At 40.5% G+C, this 23,660-nt stretch overlaps 1 protein-coding gene and 1 pseudogene across 3 annotated transcripts in view; both read right to left on the bottom strand.

The window, feature by feature from the left end:
• LOC148055156 (junction-mediating and -regulatory protein-like) overlaps positions 1 to 23,660 on the bottom strand; it is a 92,049-nt gene that overhangs the window by 59,068 nt on the left and 9,321 nt on the right. For both annotated transcript variants that reach the window (XR_015705877.1, XM_087762626.1), the window contains exon 2: positions 3,684 to 3,857. Coding sequence is in view for 1 of the 2 variants with exons in the window: in XM_087762626.1 (XP_087618752.1) it covers positions 3,684 to 3,857 (174 nt within the window). In the remaining variant the exon portion in view is untranslated. The remainder of the gene's footprint in view (positions 1 to 3,683; positions 3,858 to 23,660) is intronic.
• On the bottom strand, positions 13,657 to 17,715 carry LOC148055157 (uncharacterized; annotated as a pseudogene). Its single transcript, XR_015705778.1, has 2 exons — positions 15,856 to 17,715; positions 13,657 to 15,059 (listed from the first exon to the last, which is right to left on the bottom strand). The product of XR_015705778.1 is annotated as an uncharacterized LOC148055157 (transcript).

Here is a 23,660-nt window from a genome sequence, read left to right as displayed (position 1 = left end):
TTTTGGGGGAAATATACAGATAGCCCAAAACATATAATACAGCATCTGAATATCAAGCTTCACTTGCCTGATGCCTATGTTACATCCAAGAGTCTGAAATCAGAAGAAATGGACCAGTAATCCAAACAGTGAAATTAACATGCTAAAACTCACCGGCTGAATGTCTTTACATATTATTACATCTAAACCAGCAATGGTCCAGAAATAGTGACATTTAAAAATGCCTATGCAAATTCAGCACAGCTTTTATGTGGATATAAATTACAATACTGTCTGCAAGTCCTTTATTATACCTACTCCAGCATTCCATGAACATAATTATAGTTCTGAGTGTTTGGCTGGCTTATCAATACAACTTTTCACACTTACCATACAAAATATGGTCATAGTAGACATACAGAATATGTCTAGTAAGTGTATCTTACATTTTAATCTTGAACTGAGTACAGAATTGCTTCTTTGGTGAGCGGTTCTCAATTTGATAATACAGTTCATTACAAATTGGCTTTTATTTGTGTCCCCCCCCAAAGGCCTTGGGGTAAGCAGGATTATTCCCATATTATTTAAAAAACAAAAAAAGTAGGTCCCAAACACTGCTGTGTTTACAATGTCCACTTTTTTCAAGAACGCATGATATCTGGTAAGCATTTTGCCATGTTCAGAAGGATGTCCCCATGGATTTGAGCAGCACTTACAAATATTAAGCATTTCTACAAACAAAACTAGGTTTCTGAAGCTGTAAGCCATGAGAAACATCACTGCTGAACGCATTGTTCTAGGGTCAGATGGCTAGTACATAATTAAATAGAAATTTGGCAGAAGTCAGTTTTCCAGAGTTGTGTTCCACTTCATAATAAGCCATCCTTTTCTCCTTCCATAATCTTCTAACTTTTTCACTATGTTTTCCGAATTCAGCAATATTTAAGTGCTTCACAGTACAGCTTTGATTCCTCACCCATACTAAATGATCCATCCTTCACACTAAATGAGGCAAAATACACCTGAAAATCTAGCATACAATCAAGTTAAAAGATAAAAAGAAAAAGAAAAAAAGACTTCTGTCATGGACAGCACTAATCTGCTTGTCTCTTGCCTAAAGTTTCACAGCAACAGCAGAAATTTAACACCCAGATGATACATCTTCCATTTGTTATGTCTTGCTCCAAAGGAAGAGGACACTAAACACAGTTCTCAAAGATTATAGGCAAAGCAATTAATTTCCTCCTAATCTCATTCTGAAAACAAACAAAATTAAACTGATTAAAATAAAATACTTATTTAAAAACCCAAATTCTTAAAAAACAAACTAAAACAACTTCCCCACAAATCAGATACCTAATACAGAAAAACTCTAAAAATGTTAAATAATTATAGAAGGCATAGGCAATCTTGACTAAATACTGATATTTGTATTCAAGCTTAATTATCCTTGTAACTTTTTTTTTTTTGTTTTAGGAACTCATTCTGCAGCTTCTTCCATCCTTACCCTGCCCTATATCCAAACTTTATCTTTGTCCTTGTCAGTCTTTATATTTAAACAGTATTATATGTTCACGGCTCCCATTTCACTGAGGTCAGCATCAGAAATACTCCTGTTATGCATGAAAACTGAGCTAATCCCTGTCATAAGGGTTTATAGAAACCTAAGGATCTTTGTTCCATGATTAAACCTTCCAGAAAAACATATGTAGCAAGTTAACACAAACCACCGCATGCACAAGTTCTATTTATAAACCAATTCCTCTGCCCTAGCTACCCAGTGTAATATATATTTTGTCATCATAGATACAAGTACTGCTTTCTCTCAAACAATGAAATAGAAAAAAAAAAGAAAAAAAAGAGAGAGAGAACATCTTTCTCTACCACATAATACATATGACCAAGTTTTATAACTCAAAAATTGCCAAGTTAGGAAGGGAACTTAATGTACATTACATGCAACTATGTACGACTAAAGTAATGAACCACAGAACATGCCTCTGAAGTTTATCAAGGTTATTCTTTCAAGAAAAATAAAAAATGAGGTATTTTAAAACTGAAATCCAAGAGATCAATGAGTTAAAAAAAACCAAACAACTCTTAATTCATGTTCTATACTCAATACGATATTTATCTTCTCTTGTTTGACAAAGGAACAAAAAAAAAAATAAATAAAAAAATAAATATTTTCCTGTGTTACAGCTACAAATTCACATAAAATGGGAACTATTTCATCATGCTGAAGAAGGCTTTCTATTAAATGTATTGTGCATAATCTTCAACAGTATAATACATCTGAAAAAAATATTCATCCCAATTCTCTGTGCAGCAACATTTATCATTTGGGGGGAAAAAAAGCACTTTTAGTTCAAATATCATTTCACCATGCTCCAGTACTTAAAGGGGAGCTACAAAGAAGATGGAGACTCCCTTTTTACAAGGAGTCACATGGTGAGGACAAGGGGTAATGGGTACAAGTTACTCCCAGGGAGATTCCGATTGGACACGAGGGGAAAATTTTTCACAATGAGAACAGTCAATCATTGGAATAATCTCCCCAGGGAAGTGGTTGACTCCGCTATGCTGAACACGTTTAAGACTCAGCTGGACATGGTGCTGGGCCATCTCGTCTAGACTGTGCTCTTGCCTAGAAAGGTTGGACCAGGTGATCCTTGAGGTCCCTTCCAACCTGGTGTTCTATGATTCTATGATCATTACATTATCTCACATAGTTAGTTTCAGATTACTGAACTTTCTGAAAAATTACTTTATAGACACAGCAATAGCTCAAAATAAAACTAGTTTTGGAATCGTAAATACTCTTGCCTGCCTCCCTCATTCTATACTCAAACACAGAGAAAACCACTATATTTTTTAAATTGAAACCAGTAAAAACAATGTTGGCTAACTGAACAAGGTGCCAAACAAATAAACTGACATTTGAAATACAGATTAAATGAAACACATTTTAGCTTCTGTGTTACGATACATATTTTAAAAGAATCAGAAGGCTACAGTCTTAATCTGCGTAGGAACTGCTGATTTTATCAAAAGTACTTCTGAGATGCAATAAAGATGACATTTGTTATTTTTGGTTAAGTATTTAAAATTAGAATTATTTTTAAATAAAACAGACATATGCATTATAAAACAGTTTTACCAAAACATAGTATTCTTCAGCTGACTATACTTTTTTAGCTCTTAGGAAAATATTCCGTTAAAGTGTTACAACAAATTACATACTTTTAATATGCTTCCATGTTTAAGTGTTTCAGAACATGAGATAAGAAACTACTGACTTCTCATGGTTTATCAGATTATCTCAGAAAACTAGAATGAAAAGTAACTTCCTGTAGAATCTTTTAAAAGAATTAACAATCACATAGATACTGTACAACGTGTCTCTTTCTGTTTTATGTATTAGTCAGTATTCCCAGTAATCACAAAATTGTAAGTTTCGCCTATTAAATTCAACAATGAATTTAAATAGTTAAACATAGTAAGTTAAACAGTTGATGGTTAGCTACATGTCAGAGACATTCTCACTCTTCAAAAGCACTCCTCTGGAGTGAAGGAACCAGAAAAATAGGGTCAACATTTAGTGGAGAAACCATCACTGCATATACTGCATAATAAAAGTAGTAAATCGTAACTGAAAAGCATGATTGCCCCATTAATAAGAAGTTCAGTTACCTTTACCATACCTTTATCTGCTGTCTTCTAAGCATCGCAAGTTCCCTCATATCTCGGAATGGCTGCAGTAAGTACTGGTAGAGCTCCATGGTAGCTTCTGCAAGACTATTGTAGGCTTCATCTTCCATTTGATACAGTTCAAGCAGCTCTACCATGCTTTCCGTGTTCTTATGTTTTTCCAGAAGCTGTAAAAAAAAGTGCTAATTTTAGTGAATGTGTTCAAACATTCCTGCTAAAAGTGATAGCCATTTAAAAAACATTTTTAGCCTATCCTTTTGTATTATCTTCTCTACCCCACAAAATCATCACTCAGGCATAAAAAAAAAAAAAAAAAGTCTTAAACCCCACCCACATCTTGAATTTAGCCAAAGATAAGCACATCTCTGATAACCTTAATAGGAGTGGTGCACATTTTGAGTTAATTTTTTCTTTTCAAAAATCTTTGGAAGGTAATGAGTATGAGCACAAAGCACAAAAAGCAACTTAGTACAAGAATCTATAACACAGTAATCAAATAAGCTACTTCACACATTTCCCACTTTCAGGTATAAGAGGAGAAGGAATGATAGGAAAGGAGACAAAAGAGAAGTCACATTTTGATCTTTCTAGGCTTTTTTTGGTTTGTTTTTTTTTCCTATCTGTACTTTGGACCTGCACAGCCCCGTTATATCAGTGCAGCTCCAGACACAGACAAGAATCTATGTGAAACAAAACAGTGATCTGCATTTCTGGTAATTTTGTCTTCTGTTTTATTATTTTTCCCTAGACAGTTTAAGCATAAAAGTTCAAATCCACAAAGTTTACATTAGTTTTTTTTTTTTTAAGGAAATTATCTAAGCATTATAAGCTTTAAATAAAATACTTCAAATAATTTATATTTTAATTCATATAAGAAAACACAACAAAGTCTGTCCATTCCTTCCTTTAGTTCTTATGAAGCTGAAAATTCATTTGTTTGTACAAATTTGCTACAATATATGTTTTTAATTTATATCTTTGTTTTGCATCTATTTAGAGCATTTGCCTGGGCAGACCTCACATGCTGCTGGAAATTTTTTACCATTTCTAAAAAAATATTCAACTGTTTAACAAAAACTAATCTCATACAGACATGTGGAATACTTGATGTATTTACAAAGACAAGATTATCTGAAATTAATTCCCCTCTTATGTAATTTTCAAAGTCAAAATCTCTTGTCCTTTAATATTATCATCTCAAAAGCATATAGTCACAATCCAAGTTTATTTAAACTTAACATATATTAGGAACATTATGGAATAAGCACATCATATCTTTTATCTGTTCATTCAAGTTGGATGCCAAACCTACATGAAATATTTTCCGTATACTCAACTGCATCAAGTATTATTATTGGAAGACAAAATAGAGGGAACTGTAGATTAGAAACTGAAGCTTTGATCAACAGTCCTTAGGTGTCTGGTTCATTTATATCCCAGGACAGTCAAGAGAAGTCTTGATTACCATACTGTCTACTCTGTTTGCTCCATTATATTTATATTACTATACTGTGTTTCAGTTACCTGACCAGATAAGAAAAGATTTTCTCTTTCTTCATAACGTAAAGTTTGCTTCTGAAGATCCCCCAGCTTCCTTTGAAGCACTAAAGATTGGCCAAGATTATAGAAAGGATGCAGAGCAGAATGCAGAGAGGTTCATAGTAGCTTTATTTACATGTTCAGCATTAAAATGATTATCAGATGACAAGCCAGGAAGAGCTTTCCCTCAGCAAGGCTTAGCAGAGATGAAAGGTCTGGGAGAGATGGTGTAGAACAGATGTGACATTCCTCAGCAGCATGAGACAATTTGTTGTTCACCTAGGAAATTGTTCCTATTGCAAGCTCATTTGCTATGCCCTTCTGCTCTCCTCCAGCAGCATGCAATATTCTGTGGCATCTGAGTTCTCACTGAGAGTACTGGGTAGCGCTTTGTGGTTTGCAGTCTGTAAAACTAACATGTTATGAATTTCCTGGGCTAAACGCACATAACCCAGCCTGCAGTTATAGGGACAGAAGTCATCCCAGATGCTCTTGGGTTTGAGTCCTAAATTCCTATGGATTTCATGCATTAATCCAACCCACCAGCAGATTTAACCATCTAGGTCCATAAAGCCACCTTCTTCCTCAGCTCCTCTTCTTGTCGCTAGTGCCTCAAAACAGAGCTGCCATACTCAAGCCTTCTCCTACTTTCACCTGACACTATCAGAAACCCTCTAGCAGTCCCAAAGCTGTAATTATCCCTCTGTCAAGGTAGTGAAAAAACAAACCTTTCTTCTCAAGCCACCCATTGCAAGAAGGGTCTCTATTATTAGCAGCAGCTCTACAACACACTGTAATGTTAGTTTCCTTTTAGTTGCTTAGGCTATTAGTATCTGCTTATTAAATAAATTTACACATTTCTTTCATCGTGAAACCCTACTACTCTACTATGATACAAATCCTAGAGGGCAACAAAAAATGACAAAGATTAGAGAAAATTTATCACCATTTAAAAGAGAATCAATCTCATTTCAGGAACAGAACAATACAATACAGGGCTTTTTTTTTTTCTCCTTTATAGACCATTCTTAAAGTCTATTTAATAGTTCTGATATTCTGGAAGACAGTCACAACTTTGCAAAAGTTGGAATTAAAAAGTGCCAGGAAATGAAGGACTGTTTCAATTTTATGACCATCAGTATAGTACAAAAACATTTTAAGGACACTAAAAGCAAGTATCTACTTATAATTAGTTGGTTGTTCAGTGAAAATCATGTCCATCACTGGAAATGATATGATAAAGTAATGAAATATCATGACACTCCTGCACATAGAGATAAGTAAATGGGCATCGTTTCAAGGTCTTGTCCATGTCCAGTTCTATTTGGTCTACTGCTGGGGTTTCTCCAATCCTAAGCCTAGCAGTACTCCTCAACTCCTTCAGAAATACCAAACCCCCAATAAAAAGAATACAAGTGAGGGCAGGTTATTTATACAGAATATATATAGTCTTAAATTATTAACACAAGGTAAGCAACGATTCTTCCTTCTTAAGGCAAGGATCCACACAGATTCCATTTCCTGTGCCTAATGAAGACCTTTTTGAATGAAAATGGTGATGAAGTTTCATTTAAACTACAGTTGCTAGAAAAGACATAACAAAACTGGAAAACTGATTTGGAAACAAGAGAGTATCACCTTATTTGGTTTGGAGCAAAGACCAAAGAGCTATTGAATAGGGATATTCTTCAAAACAGGTAAGAAGGTTACCAACCTGCAAGCACTGGTTACAGACAGCCTCATAACACCCATCCATCTACTAACATGTTCTTATAAAGGCTCATTCAGACAGCGTTTTGGGAAAAAACATCTGAACGTTAACCTTTTCTACAAAGGTTGCAAACCAGCTCAAAAGCACATTGAAATTATTTTGTCCTGTCAGATCAACATCATAAAATTGCTGCCTCAAATTTCACTTGGGTTAAAAGTTACATGAGAGAAAGAAGAGTCTGAAGAAGTATGAAAAATTACAGTTTTGGAAAAGAAAAACAAACAACACAGAGAAATTATGACATGCATTTGAAATTATAGTTATGATATACAACGTTTAAGGGAATACAGAAGGGTCAAACTATTCTCTCTCACTTTTTGGAATTGATGTGATTACCACTAGAAGAACAGTCTTTGCCAATACAGTGTGGTATGAACAGAAGACTGATAGCTTTGATTCTGCTTCTAGACAGAGCCTTGTAAGCCTGATGAAGAGTTCAGGCTGCTTTAGTGCTACCAGTCCTAAATAGGCCACTGACATAGGAGACAGATGGTGCTAAGCTAGCTGTGTAGAAGACCTCTCCCACTTTGCTCTATAAAGCAGTCCGATGGAAGCTTTCCTGTTCTGGATCAAAGTCAGCTGAAGCATTTTTTTTTTTAGCTGGCTGCCATCCAGACAGTATTCAGACTATCAGATAACAATAATGCTGGGTCTAGCACAGAACCCACTGAATTAATAATGTCATAAAGCAAACCAGGCCCTCCATAGACTCACAGGTAGTTTAACTGTGTATGTTCCAATTTTCACACAGGCAGTACCTAGACAATATGCTATATTAGAAACATGAAAATTCAGCTAATACCTTTTAGTAAGATGGAGACATTGGTTAATCTGGCCAAATGCCTAAACCAACCTGGTACCTTAAAACTCCGCAGTTTTCAAGGTGTTAGCATAAAATACATGAACAATTTTTGTGGCATATGTTATGCCCCACTCATGATTAATTCTCAATACAGACATTCAGTGTTTCTGTTCATTTAATTCAACAGTGTCAGTATGAATTTTTTACTTTTGCAACTTTTAATTATATTACTTAAAGAAGCAGGTGGAGGAGGGTAGAGTAATATCCTGTACAGGCCTGGCTAGCGCTGTACCCATTGAATACTGCATTTATTTAAGAATCATGCTTCACAGATGTTACATTGTTCACAACTAAATGAATCCATATATTTTAGGCAACTATTATGCAGATAGACTCTAGCCAGCAGGAAACACATTTTTGTCAATTTAACACACATATATTTGAACTATATAGCTCAGGCCTCCTGGAAGAGAGGGATATGTATCTCTTGAAATGCCTGTGGGCCAAAGTAATCCTTGGTGTATCTGCCCTGGGGGATGACAGAATAGAACAGAAGAGTTTTCACTTGGAAGGGACCTACAATGATCATCTAGTCCAAATGCCTGACCACTTAAGGGATGACCAAAAGTTAAAGCATGTTGTTAAGGGCATTGTCCAAATGCCTCTTAAACACTGACAGGCATGGGGCATCGACCACCTCTCTAGGAAGCCTGTTCCAGTGTTTGACCACCCTCTCAGTAAAGAAATGTTTCCTCATGTCCAGTCTAAACCTCCCCTGGCGCAGCTTTGAACGTGCCCTGTCGCTGGATACCAGGGAGAAGAGCTCAGCACCTCCCTCTCCACTTCCCCTCCTCAGGAGGCTGTAGAGAGCAATGAGGTCGCCCCTCAGACTCCTTTTCTCCAAACTAGACAAACCCAGAGTCCTTAGCTGCTCCTCATAGGACTTGCCTTCCAGCTCTTTCACCATCTTTGTTACCCTTCTCTGGATGCATTCACATCCTTCTTAAATTGTAGGGCCCAGAAATGCACACAGTACTCAAGGTGAGGCTGCACCAACGCTGAATACAGCGGGGTAATCACCTCTCCTGACTGGCTGGTTATACTGTGTTTAATGCACCCCAGGATGCAGTTTGCCCTCTTGGCTGCCAGGGCACACTGCTGACTCATATTGAGCCTGCTGTCAACCAGCACCCCCAGGTCCCTTTCTGCAGGGCTGCTCTCCAGCCACTCCTCTTCCAATTTATACTTGTGCCCAGCATTACTCCGTCCCAGGTGCAGAATCTGGCATTTGTTCTTGTCAGATTTCATGCCACTGATGATTGCCCAGTGCTATCTCGATCCCTCAGCAAGGCCTCTTGTCCCTTAAGAGAGTCAACAGCACCTCCTAGTTTGGTATCATCAGCAAACTTGCTAATGGTGCATTCAACTCCTGCATCCAGACCGTTGATAAATATATTGAACAGAACTGGCCCTAGAATTGAACCCTGAGGAACACCGCTGGTGACCAGCCACCAGCCAGATGCAGCCCCATTCACTACAACCCTTTGAGCCCTGCCCTTCAGCCAGTTCTTCACCCAGCACACCGTGAACCCACTCATCCTACAGTTGGACAACTTGTCCAGAAGGATGCTGTGAGGGACAGTATCAAAAGCCTTACTAAAATTCAAAAAAACCCTACATCCTCTGCCTTCCCTTTATCCACTAGGCGCGTGACCTTATCGTAGAAGGATATCAAATTAGTTAAACAGGACTTTCCCTTTGTGAACCCATATTGACTGTGCCTGATGATTGCATTGTTCTTTAAATGCCTTTCAATAGCACCCAGTATAATCTTTTCCGTAATTTTTCCAGGTACTGAGGTTAGACTAACAGGTCTGTAGTTTCCTGGGTCTTCCCTCACATCCTTCTTGCAAATTGGAGTAACGTTGGCTAGCTTCCAGTCAGCAAGGACCTCCCCAGACTCCCAAGACCTTTGGTAGATGATCGAGAGGGGTCCTGCTGTAACATGCGCTAGCTCCTTCAATACTCTGTGATTAATCCCATCAGGCCTCATGGACTTGTGAACATTCAGGTGATACAGCTAGTCCCTTATAATTTCAGTGTCCACAAATGGAAACTCACTGTTCCCACACTCGTGGTCCTTCGACTCAGGGGACCGGACAGCCCAAGGTCTATCAGTAGTATTAAAGACCAAGGCAAAAAAAAAAACATTGAATGCCTCCACTTTTTCTTCATCCCTATTAGTCAGGTGACCATCTTCAACAAGTATCAGTCCAATGTTTTCTTTAGACCTCCTCTTGCTACTAATGTACTTAAAAAAGTGCTTCTTCTTGTCTGACACAACACTGGCCAGTTTTAACTCTAGTTCAGCTTTGGGCTTTTGTGTCTTCTCCCTGCATATACGAACCATAGCTCTGTAATCTTCCTGCGAAGCCTGACCTTGCTTCCAGAGATCGTAAAATTTCTTTTTCCTCTTGAGCTCCACAAGGAGTTCCCTGTTCAGCCAAGCTGGTCTTCCGCCCCGCTTGCTTGACTTTCGACACAATGGGATTGCCTGCTCCTGCGCTTTTAAAAGGTGGTTCTTAAAAACTGACCAGCACTCATGGACTCCTAAGCCCTCAAAAGCAGATTCCCAGGGTACTCTGCTAAATAGCTCCCTGAACAGAATCATAGAACACCAGGTTGGAAGGGACCTCAAGGATCACCTGGTCCAACCTTTCTAGGCAAGAGCACAGTCTAGACGAGATGGCCCAGCACCATGTCCAGCTGAGTCTTAAACGTGTTCAGCATAGCAGAGTCAACCACTTCCCTGGGGAGATTATTCCAATGATTGACTGTTCTCATTGTGAAAAATTTTCCCCTCGTGTCCAATCGGAATCTCCCTGGGAGTAACTTGTACCCATTACCCCTTGTCCTCACCATGTGACTCCTTGTAAAAAGGGAGTCTCCATCTTCTTTGTAGCTCCCCTTTAAGTACTGGTACAAGGTGATGAGATCACCTCTAAGCCTCCTTTTCTCAAGGCTGAACAAACCCAGCTCTCTCAGCCTATCCTCATATGGCAGGTTTCCCAGACCCTTGATCATCTTGGTGGCCCTTCTCTGGACCCCCTCCAGCCGGTCCACATCTTTTTTGTATAACTGGGACGAGAACTGTACACAGTATTCCAGGTGTGGCCTGACAAGCACCAAGTAGAGAGGGATAATGACTTCTTTATCTCTGCTGGTGATGCCCTTGTTGATGCAACCCAGCATCCTATTGGCCTTCTTGGCTGCAGCAGCACATTGTTCACTCACGTTGAGCTTCCTGTCCACCAGGACCCCCAGGTCCCTTTCCACAGAGCTGCTCTCCAGCCAGGCGGATCCCAGTCTGAGCTGCACTCCTGGATTATGTTTTCCCAGCTGCAAGACCTTACACTTGTCCTTGTTAAACTCCATAAGGTTCATGTTAGCCCACTTTTCCAGCCTATCCAGGTCTTCCTGCAGGGTGGCTCTCCCTTCCAGAGTGTCTATTTCCCCACTCAATTTGGTGTCATCTGCAAACTTCATCAGGCTACACTTGATCCCGTTATCCAGATCACTTATGAAGATATTGAATAACGTTGGGCCCGGTATCGATCCCTGGGGGACCCCACTTGTGACAGGTTGCCAGTTTGAAAAAGAGCTATTTACCACCACCCTTTGGGTACGGCCCATCAGCCAATTCCTCACCCACTACACAGACCACTTGTCTAGGCCGTAATGCATCAATTTCTCCAGGAGAAGGCCGCGGGGTGTCCTGGTTTCAGCTGGGATAGAGTTAATTTTCTTCTTGGTAGCTGGTATGGTGCTGTGTTTTGGGTTGAGGATAAGAACAACATCAGTAACACACTGATGCTTTGGTTCTTGCTAAGTAGTGCTAAGTTGGTGCTAAGTGGTACTCACACTGGTCAAGGACTTTTCAGCTTCTCCTGTTCTGCCCGGTGCACAAGAAGCTGGGAGGGGGCACAGCCAGGACAGCTGACCCACACTGGCCAAAGAGCTATTCCATACCACATTACATCATGCTCAGTATATAAACTGGGGGGAGTTGGCCGGGGGGCAGCGATCGCTGCTTGGGGACATGCTGGGCATCAGTCGGTGGGTGGTGAGCAATTGTACAGTGTATCACTTGCTTTGTATTACTATTGTATTATTATTCGTTATTATTATTATTGTTATTATTACTATTACTACTGTTTTATTTTTATTTTACTTCAGTTATTAAACTGTTCTTATCTCAACCCACGAGTTTTCTCCCTTTTACCCGTCCGATTCTCTCCCCCATCCCACCAGGGGGGAGTGAGAGAGCGGCTGCGTGGTGCTTAGTTGCTGGCTGGGGTTAAACCACGACAGGGAACCGTATCGAAGGCCTTGGAGAAGTCCAGGTAGACAACGTCCACCGCTCGCCCCATGTCAACCAAGCAGGTCACTTTATCATAGAAGGCCACCAGATTTGTCAGGCATGATCTACCCTTGGTGAAGCCATGTTGGCTTTTCCCAATCACGTGCTTCATTTGACTCGTGGTGGCCCCCAGGAGGATTCGTTCCATAACTTTCCCGGGGACTGAAGAAAGACTGATGGGCCTATAATTACCTAGATCCCCCCTTGAGCCCTTCTTGTAGATAGGGGTAACATTTGCCTTCCTCCAGTCCTCTGGGACATCCCCCGATCTCCATGACTTCTCGAAGATTATGGAGAGTGGCCCCGCAATGACATCAGCCAGCTCTTTCAACACCCTCAGGTGGGTGGTGTCAGGGCCCATAGATTTGTAGGGGTCAAGCTCCTGTAATAATTCACATACTAACTCCTCCTTCACTGATGGTGGGTCTATGTTTGGATCAACCTGGATTTTTGTTCCCAACACCTGGGACCCAACAGTGCTGGTAAAGACGGAGATGAAGAAAATGTTGAGAACCTCTGCCTTTTCAGCATTGTTGGTGAGTGATTCACCTCTGCTGTTTAACAGTGGGCCTATGTTTGAACGAATAGCTTAAAGTTTGCTCTCCTGAAGTCCAGGGTAGCAACTCTGCTGTCCTTTTTGCTCATTACACTGAAAATTTTAAACTCAACCATTTCATGGTCGCTGTGGCCAAGACAGCCACCTACCATCATATCTCCCACGAGTCCTTCTCTATTCACAAACAGCAAGTCTAGGAGGGCATCTTTCCTAGTTGGCTCCCTGAGTACCTGTGACAAGAAGTTATCTTCCACAAACTTCAAGAATTTCCCAGGCTTGCTCATCACAGCAGTATGGTATTCCCAGCTGATGTCTGGGAAGTTGAAATCACCCATAAGGACAAGGGCTACCAATCCAGAGATTTCTCCTAATTGCCTATAGAATAACTCTATCATCCTGCTATCATCCTGGCTGGGCGATCGGTAGTAGACACACGCTACGCCATCTCCTTTGTTTTCCATCCCCCTAATCCTCACCCAGAGGCGCTCAACCACATCATCACTAACTGTAAAGGCTGTACAATCAAACCTCTCCCTTACATACAGTGCAACTCCTCCACCTTGCCTGCCCTGCCTATCCCTCCTGAACAGCCTGTAGCCCTCCATCCCAGCACTCCAGTCATGGGAGTCATTCCACCAAGTCTCGCTAATACCAATGATATCATAGCTCTGGGAACTGACCAATGCTTCCACTTCATCCTGCTTGTTTCTCATACTGCGTGTGCTGGTGTACAAGCATTTCAGATGTGCTCCTGAGCCCTCCGTGCTCCCAGGAGCAGCGTAAATGTTCCCACTAGCATTGCCACCCTCAGACGATGCCATGCCAACCCTTGGCTTACCTACTGTAATCCTATTGGTATCCCCTTTCCCCCATGGATTCTAGTTTAAAGCTCTCTCAATCAGTCCCGCTAGCTTATACCCAAAGACATGTTTTCCCCATTGGGACAGGTGGATCCCGTCAGGCCCCAGCATACCTTGTGCCTCAAAGGCTCTTCCAGGGTTTAAAAACCCAAAGTTTTGGCGGAGGCACCAGTCCTGGAGCCAGGTATTGATATCCTGGGCTCGCCTGTTTCTTCCAAAGTCTCCCCCCATTACTGGGAAGATTGAGGAAAACACTACCTGTGCTCCTGAATTTTTTAGCATTCTTCCCAGGGCTCTGAAATCTCTTTCAGACTTTTTGTTGTGACATTATTAGTACCCACATGAAAGAGCAGGAATAGATAGTAGTCTGAAGGTTGTACTAAGCTCTTCAGTCTTGTGGTGACATCCCTAATTCAGGCCCTAAGGAGGCAGCAAACTTCCTTGAAAAGAGGGTCCAGTCTGCAGACAGGTGCTTCCATTCCACACAGGAGGGAATCACCAATGACCATAACTTGTCATTGTTTCTTCTCGGTGGTTGTTTCTTAATGCAGGTTTTGTTGTGAGGGGTTGGTCTTTCTGACCTTGGCAAGACTGCTTGCGCAGGTTCCTCCTCTGTCTCCTTATGCACTTCATCTATGTACGCAGGGCCTCATACCTATTCTGTAAGGGTATCTTAGAGGGTAAGGAGGGGTTTCTCTTACCGCTCCATGCTGTAAACTTCTTCCACCCCTCCTTATCCCTTGTAATGTTGCCTTCCTCCTGGCACAAAACAGATCCTGGTCCTGTCTCCATAGTGACCACGCTGAGTTGGCTTGCATGCATCAGAAATGGCAGAGTACAGCTCCACTGATCAATCTCCTTCTCAGACTCTTGAATACTACTCAGTCTGCCCACCTCCTCCTGCAGCTCGGCCACCAAGCAGAGCAGTTCATCTATCTGGTCACACCTCCCACAGGCTTGCTTGCTATCACTTTCCACTTCCAGGAACATCCCTCCCACAGCCGAAAACCTGAGTGGTCACATGCTTTGACAGGAGCTCTGTCTGTGTGGCTGCATTGGTTCTACCAGGTGCTAGAAGCTCAGGAGAAGCAGAGGACACTGATTTTTGCCAGGTAGTCACCATGCTGCCCACTGCCACGCACCTGCCCACTGGGAAATATATATTGTTTTAGCCTGTTTAAATATCTTGTGCTGCCGGGTGCAGGCTCCGCCCCTTCCTGTCTCATCCAATCAGCGGGTCTAGGATCAGTTGCTCAGGGAACGCCCCCTCTTCAGGCAAGCCTCTCCTTGTCCACGTGTATCCCTCTAGTGTCCTGTGTGTGTGTGTCGTAGTCGTGGTGTGTGTCGTCCGGTCCCGTCCCGTCGTCCCCGTCCTCCCCCTGCTCCTCACACTGCTCCGGCATCCGTTGCAATCAGCTGGGCTGATATAACAAAGATTATTTCTGTTTTCAGTATTTAAAAAAAAAATATTTTGTCCATAAAGCTTTAAAAGCATTACAGAGAACAGTGCAATTATGTGCAAGTTGCCCTCAGTTGGGAGCATAATCCAAAGCTTGATTTAATCAGTGAAGAGTTGAGTCTTACATTTCCTTTGCTATTATTCCAAAAACTTTCACTGTTATTCCCATTTTATTTTGCGTATTTTATAAAAACATTACAACATGACACACATCCATTTTTAGCTAAAACAAGCCATAAAGATATTTTTCAGTCTCTTCCTAAGCTTTTTCATATTTTTGGAATAACAGAAGTTACAAAATACCCTATTCTCCTATGAATTTAGGTTCTCGGAAGCCTGATAGTATTACTTGCCATGTCCAGGAAGAATTCTAAAGATTTTTAATTGGAGAAGCATATTTAAGATCACAGGTAAAACAGCAGTCCCAAGTATAAGATACTAAATCCTCCTGCTGATACACTTGCAATGAGCTCCAGACAATGACTTCCAAAGAAGTAAAACTCCAGAGTACATAAAATTTGGATGCAAAATTTTAGCAACTGAACTTATACTGCAAGTTCTTATCTTAGAATGTGCTTAAAATTGTTTCTATTCTCCCTCTTTTTAAGCTATCTTTAAACAATAAAAAAAATCTTGCTAAAAACAAATACACGCACTCTCACATGTCCTGGTAATAACAGAAGTCTTAAGTACATGAAAACTGTACTATAGGCAAACTACTTTTATGTCCAGCATACAGCTAGGCAAGTCCACAATACCTTGGGTGGACACTTGGCTGACGGGTCGGACTCAAAGGGTTATGGGAAATGGGGTTACATCAGGCTGGTGGCCAGTCACCAGTGGGGTTCCCCAGGGCTCAATTTTAGGCCCAGTGCTCTTTTTATGTTTTTATAAATGATCTGGATGCAGGAATTGAATGTACATTAAGTAAGTTTGCTAATGATACTAAACTAGGAGGAGCTGTGGACTCCCTTGAGGGTAGAGAGGCCTTACAGAGAGATCTGGATAGAACAGAGAGCTGGGCAATCGCCAACCATATGAAATTTAACAAGAGCAAGTGCCAGATTCTGCACCTGGGATGGAGTAATCCTGTTTATACACACAAATTGGGGGACGAGAGGCTGGAGAGCAGCCCCGCGGAAAGAGATCTGGGGGGTTGGGTTGATGGCAAGTTTAATATGAGTCAACAGTGTGCCCTGGCAGCCAGAAGGGCCAACCATGTCCTGGGGTGCATCAAGCACAGCATAGCTAGCCGGTCGAGGGAGGTGATTGTCCCCCTCTACAATGCACTGGTGCGGCCCCACCTCGAGTACTGTGTGCAGTTTTGGGCACCTCAATACAAGGTCTCGAGGGCAAGACTTATGAGGAGTGGCTGAGGTCACTTGGCTTGTTCAGCTTGGAGAAGAGAAGGCTGAGGGGTGATCTCATCACAGTCTACAACTTCCTCAAGAGGGGCAGCGGAGGGGGAGGTGCTGACCCCCTCTCTCTGGTGACCAGTGATAGGACACGAGGAAATGGAATGAAGCTGCGTCAGGGGAAGTTCAGATTGGACATTAGGAAAAGGTTCTTCACTGAGAGGGTGGTCAGTCACTGGAACAGGCTCCCCAGGGAAGTGGTCACGGCACGAAGCCTGTCAGAGTTCAAGGAGCATCTGGACGACGCTCTTAGTCATATGGTTTAGTGTTAGGTAGTCCTGCGTGGAGCAGGGAGTTGGACTCAATGATCCTTATGGGTCCCTTCCAACTTGAGATATTCTATGATTCTACTTTTCTCTTACATGCTTGGTCCTGTATTTAAATTTCACCTGTTGTGGTTAAAAGATCAAGCCTTGCCAGAACTTTTTGTTTGCATGATTGCATTGCCATCAACATCCTTATCTTTGTAGTATAAAAAGACCATTTGCATTATTGTAGCAGGTGAATGCCCCATTAATGGACCAAAGCCTGACTCTCTTATACAGATCTAAGATATATTTTACTGTTGGACAGAAATCATCTAATAGAATACAAAAGATGGACACAGAGTTGAGATAGCATAAAAAAATAAGATAATACTGCTCAGCATGAGAAGTGCTGGAATCAGTACTACATCTGTCTAACCTCTTAAGATTAAAAGAAAATGCAAATGACTAAGTTACATATTAAACTGATTTGGAAACTACACCGTTTATAAGTGGTACATAAAGCAATCATCCACCTACTGAGTGGACAAAAATGTTCAGTTTTTTCAACCAGGCTTTTGAAGATAGGGAATTGAAGTGTATGCCAATGTATAGCAAAGGTTATCGTCTGGATTTTGGGGGGATTTTCTGAATGGCTTACAGAAGGACTGAGCTAATTAAAATAATCAAACCAAATGTACACATAAAACACACAAACAAGTTCATCAAAGTCCACAGTTACTGTAAGCAACAGACAGTAAATGTACACACACAAAACAAAACCAATAAAAGATATTGGGAAATAAAACACAGGGTGTTTAACACACAAGAAATAAAAAGGAACATTTTCATAAGATGTTTCATGCTGTCTTCTAGGCCTATGAAGAGCTGCTCATATCAAGTGAGCCACATTATTCCTCTTTAAACCCTGTGTAAGACAGTCTTTTACCTGCATGCAGAGAGCCTGCATACCTGAGTACCTGAGTGCAGAAAGTACACCAGAAGGCTAAGACCAGCACACTGCAGATTGGCTGTCTTGGCCTCCTTTCACTCATATCAGTTATCTTCATTTACACTTTGGTTAACAGCTCCTAGGACAGTAACAATTAATTTTGTCAAGTTCATTTATACTGCCTACCAAAATGCACCTCATGCACTACCTGTAATACAAGTCCACAGAAAAGGAAAAGAACTGAGCTACTGGGTAAGAAAAATTGAAATAGCATTTTAATGTAGCCAAGTGAGCCAAAACATTATTTCCATGTACGCATCATTACTGAATAATGCATCTTCTCTCCTCCCACACAAAATTCTAAATAGAAATCTCAGCAGAACTGTATATGTGTGTGTGTGTGTGTGTGTGTATATATATATATATAAAACTTGTTGGAATATCAAAAGGCTCAGGCTTAAAGCTGCCAACAACTCTGACAACAATGTATGCAGATCTCTTCTGAAAGCTCAAGAGGGCAATGTCAACAATCAAAAACTATGCATCTCCTTTTCTGTAAACAAGACAAACATGTAACATCATGGTAAAGCTACTTTTAAGATGGTACCTGTCTGATCACCTTACCTTACTGTGTGACGTGGCTGTGCCACTCCTGAGTTACACTATCATGCCAAATGAGTGCCCAAAAAAACAGGTATTTGTTTGAATTTAGTATATTACTTGGAATAGCACAGCCACAAATAAGCTACAGAAATCATAGCAAACAAGGGCTAATTGTATAGGAGTGCTCATTGTATAGAGCGCTAGGCTTTTTTTCTGCCATTAGTAACACAGAAATAAGTATTTACATTGTAATGTAACTTGATGAATAAAATAGATGTCTTTGCCATATTTCAAAGTTAATAGGGCAGTCTGGGACTCCTTCCCTTTGGAAAGGGGCAATATAACTAAAAGATAAAGTCACTAATGAATCACTGATCAGTTGGAATGGTAACTCTGAACAAAAAGACTTCTAGGCAACACCTCACCCTGAAGGCTTGGCAAAGAGCTTTATTTTACTCATGTCCTAGTGAGTTCTAAGTAACTTTTTTCTGCAGGAGTCAGATTGGGGAAAAAAAAAAAAATCCAAAGCCAGAAGACTGAGAACATACATTACATAAGTGTTCATGCTGTGCCATAAAATACATTAACTTTTGGTCCACAGACCCTCTTCTTCCGTGCTTCTGAACTATGCTATTAGTCAGGAAAACATATTCAAGAGCCTTAAAACTGGCAACTGTCTAGACAAACTAATATTTGCATACAGTGAAAACATTTACTTAGCAGGTATTATGACACTACTCTTAAAAACCCTTTCTTTGTGTAAGGTTTGAAATGTCAGGACATAGGCCTAGCCAAACACCCACTCCACTAAAGAACAAATATTCTTCTACAAAAACAAAGGTGAAAATTTGATGGGAAGAAAAAAAAATTAAAAGCTATAATTAACTTCACTCTGAAGTCAACTCATGGGAATCACAACATCAGCACTGTTAGTACTCTTACCAGTTTTACAATGCATTTGGCATGGTAGAAGATATTCTCAAATGTCTGATATTAATCTAATATTAAGACATTTTAAAATCTAATTCAAAAGGAGTAAAGCATTGTGACAATACCAGATTCAAAGCACTGGTAAGGGTGAATTTACTTTTTAAGCTGAGATGAGCTAATGGCTTTCTTCTACTGAAAGGAGATCCCACTTCCCATCCCTCTTCCTTCTTCCAACTCCACCCCAGTTCCTTGTTCCTTCTACTCTCAGGTGTACTTTTCCTCCACTGTGCTGGATGCCCATCGATCCAGCCTGTCCAGATCCCTCTGTAGAGCCTTCCTACCCTCCAGCAGATCCACACTCCCGCCCAACTTGGTGTCATCTGCAAACTTACTGAGGGTGCACTCGATCCCCTCATCCAGATCATTGATAAAGATATTAAACAGAACTGGCCCCAATACTGAGTCCTGAGGAACACCACTTGTGACCAGCCGCCAACTGGATTTAACTCCATTCACCACAACTCTTTGGGCCCAGACATCCAGCCTGTTTTTTACCCAGCAAAGAGTAAGCCTGTCCGAGCCATGAGCAGCCAGTTTCTCCAGGAGAATGCTGTAGGAAAGAAACATCAAGAAACTCCTGAAATCCCATATCATGCACACTATTTTTCCTCCTACTCTAACAGCAAATATCATGTAAATGGCAAGCTATTAAATCACTTTCATAACAGCACAACATTTCAGAAGAGAGCAATTTAAATTAGTATCAGGCAAACACAGATTTGTATTCTGTGGTGTTATCTGTTTGGGTTGGTTTTGTTCCTGTTTTCATGGAGAAACGAGGGGGAAAGGATACACAGATTAAATATTACGAAGAAATAAAATCCATGTGTGATAAAGCAGCATAACAAAATACGGCTGAAATAATACATACAATTAATTCAACTCTTCCATAACTGTTCCAATATTGCAAGTAGTTTGGGATTTTTTAAACTCCTCCCACATATGGATTTTTTGCTGAATTATACTACTCTGAAGTGACAAAAGAGTACAATTTAAAATTCTGACATCTGATGATTATAAACAAATATCACACTACTGAAGGCTGAAGAATTTGGACTCTGAAGCCACAGTGCTATATGTAGAAAAATTATAAACTTCCAGAAACTTCTAAAACTGATCTACAGATTTTCTCCCTCAAAAGTTTATTTTTCTTTTTTTAAATTTCCTTAAAACAGATATAAAGCACAGTGTTATTTAAGGTTGGGTTTTTTTTTTAAAACAAGCCCTAATTCAAATTAGTTCAACTTTAAGCATGGAGTTCCACTAGAAAACCCACAGAGGCTCCTTCTAACATAATAATCTATGATTCTAAGTTACTGAAAAAAAACCTTTATAATACCCTTTCCCCTGAAGTAGCTGAAAACAAGTCATGATGCAATGCTGTTATGTGAAAAGTTGTGCTACTACTTATTTTAGAGGACCCATATAAATTGTCTGCAAGTCATCACAAACAAATGCTAATTGATTACTTAAACAACATTTTTCAAAGGAAAAGAAACATCCAGTTCCTTCACACCAATATCATAGCATTTTTTCCGAAAGAAGGTCATATAAATATTTGTCTACAAATGCATTTTGAAAAGTACTGTAACAGAAGCGTAAAACAACAATTTTCAGTATCACTTCAGAAAGCAGAGGTACTCGATTTACTTTCAGAAACAATAAAAAAGGTTGCTGAATGACTGGAAGTGTTTCATAACACCTTTTCGGGAGCAACTCATTTACAAAAAATAGTACGCTAAGCATTCAAATTTTTCTGAATAGGTAATGTTTGTCTGCCCCATATGTAACAAAAAAAAAAAAAAAAAGCCTATACATTTGATAACTTTTGACATACAAATACCACAAACAGAAAAGAATATATACAAAGGAAATCCAGAGATAGGGTCTTACCAGTAGGAGGTTTTAACTGAAAACAACCTCAGCCAAAATGTTTGCAACTAGTCAGCTGAGTCATAGGGAGATACACCACCAGCATTCTATTTACATCTACTCTGAATGGCTCCAGATGATTTTCAAAAACTAGTTTGCCAGGGAAGCTGCCTTCACATTAAAATGCCTTTCTGCCTATGACCAGAAGAGTTAATCCAAAAGTAAAATCCAAACTGCACAAATGTTTGTTCAGCCTTGAGAAAAGAAGGCTTAGGGGAGACCTTAGCACCATGTTCCAGTATTTAAAGGGTGGCTACAAAGAAGATGGAGACTCCCTTTTTACAAGGAGTCACATGGAAAAGACAAGAGGTAATGGGTACAAGTTACTCCTGGGGAGATTCTGCTTGGACACGAGAGGGAAATTTTCCACAATGAGAACAATCAGCCATTGGAATAATCTCCCCAGGGAAGTGGTGGATTCCTCAACATTGGACACTTTTAAGATTCGGCTGGACAGGGTGCTGGGCCACCTTTTCTAGACCACGCTTTTGCCAAGAAAGGTTGGACCAGGTGATCCTTGAGGTCCCTTCCAACCCAATATTCTATGATTCTATGAAATGAGCCTCAAATAAGAAGTTATTAGGAATAAAGGACACAGTTGACAAGCAAGAGCTAGTAAACAAGGAAACATTTGTGGAGATGTTGCAAGTTAAAATCTAGCACTGTGTGTTAAAATTCTTCATGAAGGCTTCAGACAAACTAGCAATGGTTTGGTTAATATTTCAGGCCCAAATTCTTCAGAAAATGGGAATTAGGCAAGTTTCAACAATAAACTAATTAAAACAAAAACATATTTCCCTTATTAATTTATACAGCTTATGACTGGAAGATACTATGAGATCATCTAATCTCCAGTCCAACAAATTTGGACTATTTTCTTTATTTTTATAATCCTGTTTCAAGTTATGCAAGGGCTTTAACAATTATTCTTAAAGACTAACCCGTATTCTAGCAGATATCACCACCAGATTTCTGATGAGATCACACTATTACTTCCTGTAAGGGCACAACAATTCTTTCTTCACCATTCTTAAAACATTCTTGCATGTTTGTTGTTAAACAGCACTGCACTTAAAGCAAGGATTTTCAGTGAACTATCCAAGATCTTTGTTCTGAATGGTTACAGTGATGTTAGTACTATGCAAGATGTATGAGCAATTCAAATAAATTGTTCCAATGTATATTAACTTTGGCTCCCTTCCTCAAAAACTCTCAATCTTCTAATCTAGATCAGTATATATTACATGGTTAAACCTACAGTTGCTATTACCCTCATATGCCCCAGTAGCAGGACAAAACTTCTGGACACTCAATTTTTAACACAGTAAAATGTTTACAACAGCAGAATATTTTATTTATAAGCTTTTACTACATAGTAAATTAACAACAACTTGTGACAATTTTTTAAAAATAAACTTACTTGATGTTAGCTAGGGTTTGGTTTTGGGGTTTTTTTCCAGGATAGAGAGAAGAAACAATGTAACCATGATATTACTGGCAACTCCTGAGTACTCCAGTTGCCCAAAAATAGCAAAATATGTTCTAGATGCAGGTTCCCCTACGGAGTTCAAAACATGTTCATTTGCTTCTCTTGCTTTTCTACGGTACTAAAAAAATACATTGTGGCATTAAAGAATCGCCCATAGTAGAATTATTCTATCACCAAATCTTAATAATTGATTCTTCTCTGGAGAAAATAAAGGAGGAAGAGGAGGGAGTTAGACTTGATGATCCTTATGGGTCCATACCAACTTGAGATATTCTATGATTCTATTTAGAAGATATTCTCAACTGCTAAAGCAACAGGCTCAACATCCCACAGTGAAACCTTATTCTTCTGCCAGCTCCTATTTCGCAGATAGCATTCTGTATTGGGTTTGCATGGCAAGGTTTTGGTAGAAGGGGGGGCTACAGGGGTGGCTTCTGTGAGAAGCTGCTAGAAGCTTCCCCTATGTCTGATAGAGCCAGTTCCAGCCAGCTCTAAGACGGACCCGCCGCTGGCCAAGGCCGAGCCAATCAGCAACAGTGGTAGCGCCTCTGTGATAACATATTTAAGAATAGGGAAAAAAAAAACAAACCCCCAAAAAACCCCTGTGGCAGAACAGTACCCGGTAGAGAGGAGTGAGAATATGTGAGAGCAACAACTCTGCAGACACCAAGGTCAGTGAAGAAGGAGGGGGAGGAGGTGCTCCAGGCGCCAGAGCAGAGATTCCCCTGCAGCCCGTGGTGAAGACCATGGTGAGGCAGGCTGTTCCCCTGCAGCCCATGGAGGACCCCATGCCAGAGCAGGTGGATACACCCAAAGGAGGCTGTGACCCCATGGAGAGCCCGCGCTGGAGCAGGCTCCTGGAAGGACCTGTGAACCTGTGGAGAGAGAGGAACCCACGCTGGTGCAGGTTTTCTGGCAGGATTTGTGACCCTGTGGG

Source organism: Nipponia nippon, unplaced genomic scaffold (assembly GCF_047370975.1).
Source record: "Nipponia nippon isolate SJK-2023a ecotype South Korea unplaced genomic scaffold, ASM4737097v1 scaffold_26, whole genome shotgun sequence".
NCBI lineage: Eukaryota > Metazoa > Chordata > Aves > Pelecaniformes > Threskiornithidae > Nipponia > Nipponia nippon.
This window is presented reverse-complemented; position numbering and strand designations above follow the sequence as displayed.